Source organism: Aricia agestis, chromosome 18, assembly GCF_905147365.1.
Source record: "Aricia agestis chromosome 18, ilAriAges1.1, whole genome shotgun sequence".
In the NCBI taxonomy this organism is placed as follows: domain Eukaryota; kingdom Metazoa; phylum Arthropoda; class Insecta; order Lepidoptera; family Lycaenidae; genus Aricia; species Aricia agestis.
This window is the reverse complement of record NC_056423.1, coordinates 6,795,514-6,806,317: the sequence shown is the minus strand read 5'-3', so window position 1 is coordinate 6,806,317 and position 10,804 is coordinate 6,795,514. Positions and strand designations below refer to the sequence as shown.

Below are 10,804 nucleotides of genomic sequence, written 5' to 3'. Positions count from 1 at the left end.
CGCTGCGCGCTGTAAAGGTAAAATATAACAATGTAATAATTAGGTATCTACATATACAGTGTGTAACAAAAATAAGTGATAATACTTTAAGGTGTGTACGTGTTCCTTGTAGAGAGTTCACTGTGAAAGTAGCAGCTCTGAAAGACTTTTTTTCACTTTTGTATGGACAAGGGCCCGAGCGTCACGAGTTTCCCCATACAAAAGTGAAAAAAATTTTTGGTCTTTCAGCGCTGCTACTTTCACGGTGAACTCTCTACAAGGAACACGTACACACCCTAAAGTATTATCACTTATTTTTGTTACACACTGTATACTGAAATTGCCTGGATGGTTATATTTTTGGCAAGAATTCAATACAGATTCAATTTTTTTTTTTTTTATGTAATAAGGGGGCAAACGTGCAAACGGGTCACCTGATGGAAAGCAACTTCCGTCGCCCATGGACACTCGCAGCATCAGAAGAGCTGCAAGTGCGTTGCCGGCCTTTTAAGAGGGAATAGGGTAATAGGGGAGGGTAGAGAAGGGAATCGGGTAGGGGTTGGGCCTCCGGTAAACTCACTCACTCGGCGAAACACAGCGCAAGCGCTGTTTCATGCCGGTTTTCTGTGAGAACGTGGTATTTCTCCGGTGGAGCCGGCCCATTCGTGCCGAAGCATGGCTCTCCCACGTACCACCTACTCTTTATTGTATAACAAAGTCCAAGTACAAACAATTATTATTTTTAAAGTTTTCTTTGACTACAGCAGAGCTAGATGTTGTCTATTACATAATAATAATGTTATCTTTAAATCTAAATATCCTAAGTTTTTGTTTCATTTACGTTGAAGACGTACTATTAAAATTTTTTGTTCGTGAATTCTTCTGGAAAATTATATACATTAGTTCAAATAAAACTTTTATTACGGGAAACTCTTGGGGAGTATATAATCCGACAAAGTCCAAGTGTCATCCGACACTGTCCTGCCAAACGTTGCATTGGTTAGATTACGGCACATTACGGTCTTTTTTTTTTATGAAATAAGCAAAACGGGCAAACGAGCAAACGGGTCACCTGATGGAAAGCAACTTCCGTCGCCCATGGACACTCGCAGCATCAGAAGAGCTGCAGGTGCATTGCCGGCCTTTTAAGAGGGAATAGGGTAATAGGGGAGGGTAGGGATGGGAAGGGAAGGGAATTGGGGATGATAGGGAAGGGAATTGGGCCTCCGGTAAGCTCACTCACTCGGCGAAACACAGCGCAAGCGCTGTTTCACGCCGGTTTTCTGTGAGAACGTGGTATTTCTCCGGTCAAGCCGGCCTATTCGTGCCGAAGCATGGCTCTCCCACGTATAATCTGTACCATAAAGTTAATATACCTAGCTGAATAGAGAAGCAAAGGCCTGAGCAAGAGAGATGTCACTATCAGTAACACTGCGTAGTAAAAAGAGACGTGTGATACATGACAGCAGCACTCTTTTTTTGACGTCTAGTCGGCACGTGCCGCACGTTGACAATTTAATCTCATAGAAATCATGTTCAATCATGCTTGTGTAAGTGTATACTTACACATATTTTTCACACAGATGAAACCAATTTCGGTTTCGTTTGACAGCTCGAGATTGTTGCTCTATTCCGCTAGGTAGGTATAGGTAAATTAACTTTATGATCTGTACTAGAATCTCCACACCAATAAAAATAATCTGATAAAAACTGTATCGGAATTAATTTATAGCCAATAATAATAAAGAGTTATCGCAGTTTCTAAAAAATCACTTCTAACAAGTGGCACTTATATTCAAGTGGCCAAAACTTAATTAAAATATTTCGTATAAAACGCACCAGAAACCACAGTCCTTATCAATTTGAATAGGTTTGATCAAGCAATAAACTAACCAAAAACCATGAAGACTTTTTACATTTTGCTGTGCATTTTTTCTGCTGTCTGTGGAATATATGCGAGACATCGAGTTGGTAAGCTATTCCAGATTTTACACGTCCTTTATGTTTGTTACAAGACGAGCAAATTGTCCTATCACCTATGTGCCATTATTCCATTAACGACCCGACATGTCACATGACTGATCTACCAATAGCACGACCCGCCAAAGAGACTTCAATTTCACTATTCCATTAGGTATTCCATTTTTTCTGCAAAAGTCTTAAATCTAAGTACATACATCTCAATGAGTCTTTAAGCGAATGTACGCCGCCAACTTGAATCTTTTTAGTATTTTAATAAGATATTTTAGAGAGAGTGCCTTGTACATGGGCAAAATGGTTTCTGCGTAGTTGGCTTGATTTCAACATAACTGGCTAGAAATCTGTATTAAAAAAAAATTAACAAGTAAGTAATTATACATTATAATATTAACTCAATGTGGGAGGAGGAATTTTAGGTTGGGTTGCACCAGAGGCGTGGTTAAAGTTAAGGTTAACCTTTAAAGTTATGGTTATAGTTAAGGCTAAATTTAGCTTTAACTTTAACCTTTACTTTGACCGGAGAAATTGACAGATGACAGCTGGTCCAATAAGGTTATAATTTTATAAATGAACGTGGGCGGGGCGCTGCTGGTAAAGGAGAACTGTCAAAAATGGCGTTTTTGTATGATGACAGCGTTAGTTCCTTTTTTCACCACGTGCATTTAAAACCTTGTCGAGCTCTATGGTTATGGCTAAATATGGCGTCTTGACGGCGTCCATTTTTAATTTTAACCAAAGATTTGACATGTTGCGTTGTAGTTAAAGTTAAATTTATAGTTAAAGTTACAGTTATAGTTAAAGTTAGTTGGTGCAACCCAACCTTAGTGTTTTTAATTACTTTCCTGTGATTAATTATCAAGACAGGATAAACGATATCTATTAAATTTGTTGGTAATAGGTATGCAGGTGCAAAGAAGGTCATTTATACCATTTATATGCATCATGATTCATGCATCATGATCCATGCATCATCATTCATCACCTTTAAAAGCCATAGTTTCAAATTGGTACCTTTTTTCCACACTTTTTAAACAGCTAAATACAATATAAAGATATGCAGCTGAGTAACCTAGCCGTGTAAGGACACGGCTATGATATCATTAAAGTTTAAACAATAAACGCTCAACATAGAGACCAATTTTAGGCCCGACTTTCTTATAGGTGCAGGTGCCCAGCCATGCGTTAATATGTGGGATGAAGGGTGCATCAACGGCCAACTCCCTGGATCAGGTATACTTCTCTCTCGTCTCTTTCACACTTTAAGCCTGAGCCATAAGAAGAAGCGAGACATACAACTATCTTCAGTGTTCGCAGTTTCCCAGAAGTACTGTTTCTTGGGTGGGAAGCTAACCAAAAACAAGCCAACTAAATTAAATATTAAAGTAAAAAGGAAATCTGACGAGAACCGTTGCGGTAGCCGGTAGGTACTAGGTACACAATACATCATTATTTTGACTGCATTGAAAAAAGTTCGTACTTATCTAAAAATAAAGATGTTGGATTTTATTAACATTAAAAAGTATTTTTAGCAAGACGATAAGATAAAAATGCAAGAATAAGTATAAATATAGGTGCACTTGAGCTCTCGGTTGCACGCCGGAGTTCATTGCATTGTCATACTCAAGATCGCACGGTATAAAATATATTCATAAAATCATAACATTATTAATAATTATTACGGATATTGCATACTTTAAGAGGAGTCCACACCGCCATTTTTCCATACAAACGCTGTCCCCTGTTTCCTCCCTGGATAATGCCGGTAGAGTTATGATTTTTTCCTGAAAATCTATGGCCACTATTAGCATGTCCCTATGTTTTCTTTTTTGTCATAATTTTATTATTAAAAAAGATAAGAACGTCCAAAAATCCAAAAAAATGGTAAGATTTTCCTCTGTGTTCAAACACCCAGAAAACAAAACTGGCTAAAATATACAAAAAAAAATAAAACATAGGAACACATCTCAAGCCTTGCTTTAATTCTTAATGAAAAAAGTACTTAAATCGGTTAAGTTTTGGAGAAGGAATCAGCGGACAACGAATCGAAGATTTTCTGTTCTTTTATTAGAACTTTTGTCGTGTTGTCTCTATCGCGCTCTGCGGTGGGAGACTTGATATTGGTGAGACAGCAATACATTTTCAAATACCTATTTTCAATTTCTCTCGCCCATAGTGCATCCTCTTAATGTTTTCCGCTACTTTTTTGCACGAGAACCGTAAAGTTTCCCGTAAAAATATTAAATGTCCTTTCGGCACTTATAAGTCATAGGTAGTACTTTTCTTAATCTAAATTCATCTACACAAGCTTAGCAGCTTAAGAATATTAAGAGTGAGGTAGACAGTCAGACAATTTCACATATATAATATTGGTATGAATTTTTCAGGTGGTGACGACGACTACCTGAACGGGAATTTCAACCCCGGTAAACGCTGCGTCAACGTATGGGACGAGGGGTGTGTCAACGGACAGCTGAACGGGGCTGGTCAGTTCCTTAAGTGCTAGTTCAGACAGAAACTAAGTGTGAACTTTGTAAAGCTGCGAGCTATTAAAACGCAAGGGTCTAAAAAAAGTCACTAAGTTAATTGTGTAAAACTAAATAAGAGCTAAGGTGGGATCAGGTAACTTCGTCGTAAATAAAATTCAAAGATTCAACGATCTAATGATATTAACTCGTGTACAGATGCCTTTTATGACACACTTTTTAAAATAATAAAAAACCATACTCCTACCGTATCTAACAAAACTTTATCATCCCCTATTTGGTATAGTAGAGCTTTAATAAAATGCAACCAAGAAAAAAATAAATATCATAAACTTTACAAAAAATTTGGAAACCCTTGGACTATGATGTGTTCTCTATGCTTAGACATAGGTGTAAAGCTCTAACTAAAACATGTTATGACAAATATATTTCCGCGACCGAGAATTCTGTAAAACTAACATGAAATCATTTTGGCGGTATGTAAATAACAGAAAAGGTAACGTTTCAATACCGAACACTGTCAAATTTGATGGTAAATCGTCATCAAACGGTCAGGAGGTTTGAAATCTTTTTTCCCGTTACTTTGTTTCTGTTTTTGACAGCAATGATGACCTCCAATGTGATTATCACTATTGCACTAGCTCTAACAGCAATTGCATACCTGACACGTTGTCCAATGTATTAATTAAACAAAGTGATATAATATTAAAAATAAAAAACTAGATCTTAATAAAGGTGCTGGACCAGATTTGTTACCCCCTTATTTTATAAAGCTGCTTGTTACGGAGTTATCAATACCTCTAACTATCATTTACAATAAATCTCTAGCCAGTGGAGCTTTCCCTGACCGTTGGAAGACAGCACATATTATCCCAATATTTAAAAGTGGCGATAAGACAAATTGCATAAATTATCGACCTATAAGTATTCTTTCCTGTTTCGCTAAAATATTTGAGTCTTTAGTCTATGGTCATCTTTATAGTCACATGAAACCACTTCTTTCACACAAGCAACACGGTTTTATAAAGGGTCGATCAACTGTCACAAATTTATTGGAGTATAAAAATTATCTCTGCCAAGCTTTTTCCATTGGTGGCCAAGTAGACGCCGTATATACAGATTTTACGAAGGCCTTTGACAAAGTAAATCATCACCTACTTTGTCGTAAATTAGCGTCCTATGGTATTCATGGAAACTTGTATAGATGGATATGCTCCTATCTAATAAAAAGGAATCAACTAGTAGCGTTGAAGGGTTTCATTTCCTCACCAGCCAATGTTACATCGGGAGTACCTCAAGGTTCCCACCTAGGGCCTCTATTATTCGTGATTTTCATAAACGATTTAATACTTGAACTGTCTTGTAATTGTCTATTGTACGCAGATGACCATTTCAGATTGGTATCTAAAAATGAAGACTGCTTGGCCCTTCAGCGAGACATTGACAAAATATCAGATTGGTGTAAAGCAAATCATATGTACTTGAACGTTGGTAAGTGCTCTGTTATTTCATTCACTCAAAAACGTAATAAAGTTAACTGGATATATAGCATTGATGGTCAAGCACTTACCCGCGTTCAAGTTGTTAAAGATTTGGGTGTCCTTTTTGACGAGAAACTTTCCTTTCGTGCTCATTATGAACACATTATTTGCAAAGCTAATCAAATTCAAGGATTTGTTTTAAGGACAACTAAAGATTTCAAAAAACCTAACAGTACTCTATATCTATTCTTAACTCTCGTGAGGACTATCTTAGAGTATGGGAGCCCCGTATGGTCTCCAAATTATAAAGTCCACGTAGAGGACATTGAGCGCGTACAAAGGAAATTTGTCAAGGTTCTTTTTTACCGTTATAACCCAGGACGTTCTAATTTAAATTATCACGATAGGCTTATTAATCTCAAAATACAGACTCTTGAGAATAGGCGCATCTTCTTTGATCTTCTTTACTTCTATAAAATCATAAATAATTTTTACTAAACTATTTTTATTGTTCACCTTCTTTTCTTTTTTTTTTTTAAATACATAAATTAGAAGTATTAGTTAATGGGCATTTTCAAAAAAACGTGTACCCTTGCAAAAATATGTCTATATTTTTTATGGTCATTTATTTACCTTTTTTTGAATGTCATATACAAGGAAAAATATTGAACTAATGGAATAAGTTAAAAAGAACGCTGAAAACGTTATATTATTCTGATATTATTGAAACAAAATCGAATTTTCGATGAAACAGATTCCGTTGTGCGACTAAATGTAAAATATAATTTAATACAAAAAAATACAGCAATAAATGGATTTCTTCGTTAATTTAATCTAGTGAAATGCATATTTAATTGTTTATTAAAAAAAATTTAGATAATTTCAAGGATCAACAAGAGTAGCAATTATTTTTAATCCATAGTGTGACTATGTGACCCAACCACTAGGTTATTTTTCATTTTTTTACATGAGTAAGTAATATTTAACATATTTAAAGGAGTTTTTATAACACAAAAACCTTTTATTTAAACATTTTTATTGTTGCACTACTTATAAAAGTAAAAAATTCTTTGATTTCATAGATTTAACTTCAATAATTAGAGGGACGAACATCTCATAATCATAAAGATGTGTTCACATGTCTACGAATTCCTAAGTTATTAATGACATCGGATTATATGCACGATCAAAGTGCCGAAATATCCATGCAAATATGCACGAAAAATGGTCGAAATATGCACAAAATATGCACAATCAAAAGTCACTTAATATTAAAATTTATTATTTTTTTGAAGACTTTTCCGGTAGTGACATTAATAAAAGCGCCAATTTTTATAATTTCATAAAATCCAGGATTTTTAATTTCTTGAAATAAAGACTTTTTATTTATTTATTATACGCCAATAATAATTTTCTACCAACATTTTCCGATTGCAATCTTAATGCCCATGGAAGTTAAACTACCGAAATATGCACTATCAACGAAAAATTGCCAAAATATGCACTATCGCCTAAAAAGTGACATTATATGCATTTGCATATGCAAGTATGCAAATGAATATAATCTGATGTCTAGTTATTATAAATCTGCAAATATCAACGACACAAAATGATTTTCAACTTTACTGATAGAAAAGTAGTGGAAATAAAATCAAAATTAAAAAAAAAAAACTTTTAGGTACTTAAATTTTAAATATTTGTTATTGTTAAGTAAAGGCGACGCCTTGATAATTTGGCTGTAGCGATATCGATTTTTCAATGACTAAAGCTAAGAAATTAAAGTTCATTGTCAGTATTTATCATGTCTTTGTCTTTGATTTACCCATAGCATAACACGATTGGTCAACTTTTATAACACAGAATAATCAATCAAATAGACCTGTGTAAAAAAAAAGGATTCCTATTTTTCCAACAGAGGAGAGTGATTTAAGCTTCCAAATTTGTACATGGCTTGGTTCAAGCATACACTTTAATTTGCCCATAGCTTATATGAAATGTATTTATGGTTTTTAAATTACGCGACAAAACTATTTTGTCGCTTACGCCCTTTCCATTTTTTGCTGTTCCATTGCTTGTTTTCTGTGAAAGGCCGGGCCGGGCTTTCATAGAAAACTAGCAATCTAAAACATATCCAAAACGGTTTTTTACTTTAACGCGGCGTCACCTTAACACATAAGTAATAAAAAATATATTTGTACGTTAATCGTACCAGTTTAAAAATCTCCAATTTTCTTAATAAAATCTGTGAATAAAAAAATAATTTATTTAAAATGTGAACTAAGCCTTATGCTTTCCGCCTGTTGTGACTTGTCCGTTCCATTATATGTGACCATACGAAAAGTCACAAGTCGGAAGTCACGTAATATTACTTTCTTTTACTTTTAAAGTGTTTGTAAATAACCTATAATAGTTATCACAATTTCATTTTTTATACTAAATACTAAGCTAATTTTGCAACGTGTCAACAGTAGAAACAGTTGGAGAAAGTATAATAATGCTTACAAAATATGGTCACTTATCTGAACAAATAAACCATTCCTGAAGAACCATCCAACCTGCGTCCGCGTCTTGTAGCAGATTTTTAACTACTAAATTCAAATTGAAGTTTCTCGATGTACAATGAAATATAGTGCTATCATTTAGTGCCGAAAATATTTTTGTAGTATGTTTATAAAACTAAAAAAAACGGTCACTAAACCGAACATTCCGGTCGGGTTGCTTTTTCATGATTATAATTTTAATTAATTTGTAGTTAAATTATGTTGGATTTTTCAATAACAAGACATTCAATTGATACATTAAGTATTTAGGAATCTAACATATGTTTTTTAAGTAACTTACTTTAAGAAAAAAAATAGTTATTAAAGATTTTGTTACAACTTCTGGGAAGGGGACAGGTGAATTTAATAGGTTTCGGTACTTAAAAACCCTTATAAATCTCATACTAAATAAAATTTTATACAAACGTGAATGTATTAATTAATCTGTAGCGAAGTCAAGGGACAAGGTAAAAACCAGGGGTACACATTTTTTTGAAAATGCCCTAATGAGCTAATGTTATAGACTTATAGTTTAAAAGTATTTTTTTTAATAGTGTGCACATATGTTACTTTACAATCCGACCTGGATAAACTGTATTTATCATGTTATTTCATTTCGATTTTAATGTGTTTTGTGCATTAAAATAAATAAATAAAAAAATATATATATTGTATCAAAGATTCTGCGCCTGATCTCATTATTGGCAATTACTTAGGGTCAATATATATTAGCGCAGAGTCGAAGCGAAGCAAAGCGAATTTTGAAAAACCGAACACAGAAAATTCAACCTTAACTCTAGAGCGCAACGCATACACTACGAGAGATCGCAGACGACAGACTTTTTGTGCGATCGAGTCTGCGGCGCCCTGGATACAGTCGGCATGGCATGGCGCGGCCATGCCGACTGTATGGGCGCCTACTTCTGCGAGGCCAATCAGCGTTGGTCGCGCGCATCCACGCGAATTCGCGCGGATGCGCGCGCCTTTTTAAATTCTCAGAAGTAATAAAGTGCGTTAACACTTTGGAGGTTGAATTTGTTATGTTCAGTTTTAATAATTCGCTTCGATGCGCTTCGACTCTGCGCTAATATAAATTGACCCTTATACCTAATGCTAGCCAAAGTATTAGGTAACCTCTGAATCATATCCGGATGATGATTAATTCTGTTGGCATTAACAAATCCCCCCATATCCTGAAGGTGGAGACGACGACTACCTGAACGGGGGTTTCAACCCCGGTAAACGCTGCGTCAACGTGTGGGACGAGGGGTGTGTCAACGGACAGCTAAACGGAGCTGGTAAGATATTAATAAAATTAATATAAATCTCCATACCAATATTATAATTAATGGAAAAGTGGCGGCTCTAGGGGGTGGCGAATAGGGCGATCGCTCGGGGCCTCGCTCTTGCAGGGGCCTCGCAAGGTATTTTTTGTAAGACAAAGGGCCTCGCAAAGACCTGCCGCCCGGGGCCTCGCAATAGGTAAGACCGCCACTGTCTGTATGTCTCTGTATGTCTGTTTGTGTTGATGAATTTTGGTATGGTATGTCCTTTTCCGGACTCAAAGTATATCCATTAACAGCAAAATTGGTTCAGCGGCTTGCGCGTGTAGAGGTAACATACAGACAGACACACACATTTCGCAAGTCGCATAATTGCCTATACTTAATAATTAATATTACCTAATACCTAGTAATCAAGGGCGGATCCAGCTTTGGCGCCAGGGGGGGTCACATAGTCGTGGTCAAGATACAAGAACTTACAATTTAATTTTGATTATTTACTATGTGGTTCACCTAGGTCCTGGACCCAGCCCATGGTCATGACCCCCATGACCCTCCCCCTGGATCCGCCCTTGCTAGTAATATTTGACGGTTTCTAAGATGCTTTACTTTATTTTTAGGTGGTGATAATGTGTTATCAGACACACTTTCTTATTCATAAACATAATTTTAGTACTTATGGCTTTTTCAGGTGGTGACGACGACTACCTGAATGGCGGTTTCAACCCCGGGAAACGCGCGCTACAAGCCTGGCTTCTAAAAGTGCACAAATCAAAATCACACCAATAATGCAGTTGCATTGTAGAAAAAAACATAAATTATACGTAGAAAATATGGTCTGACAGAAATAAAAATATTGTGCGTCAGCAGATCTTGAAAGTTTTGGTTTTATTTGATTATTGATAACTAGTAGATTAGTGATGACGCCCGCAGATACGTTGTGCCAAAATTCGTTTATCGCACGGAAACCGTACATTTTTCCGCGATAATAACTAGACTATGTCCTTTCCCGGGACTCAAATTATCTCCATGTCAAATTTCAGCAAAATCGGTTCAGT

At 35.7% G+C, this 10,804-nt stretch overlaps 1 protein-coding gene across 1 annotated transcript; it reads left to right on the top strand.

Moving 5' to 3' along the window:
- Positions 1-2,072: 2,072 nt before the first annotated feature.
- Positions 2,073-10,575, top strand: LOC121735802. Its single transcript, XM_042126762.1, has 5 exons — positions 2,073-2,113; positions 3,121-3,189; positions 4,344-4,442; positions 9,663-9,761; positions 10,438-10,575. The coding sequence occupies exons 2-5, from the start codon at positions 3,147-3,149 to the stop codon at positions 10,533-10,535; spliced, it is 339 nt and encodes a 112-aa protein (XP_041982696.1). The 5' UTR covers positions 2,073-2,113; positions 3,121-3,146; the 3' UTR covers positions 10,536-10,575.
- The last annotated feature ends 229 nt before the right edge of the window (positions 10,576-10,804 follow it).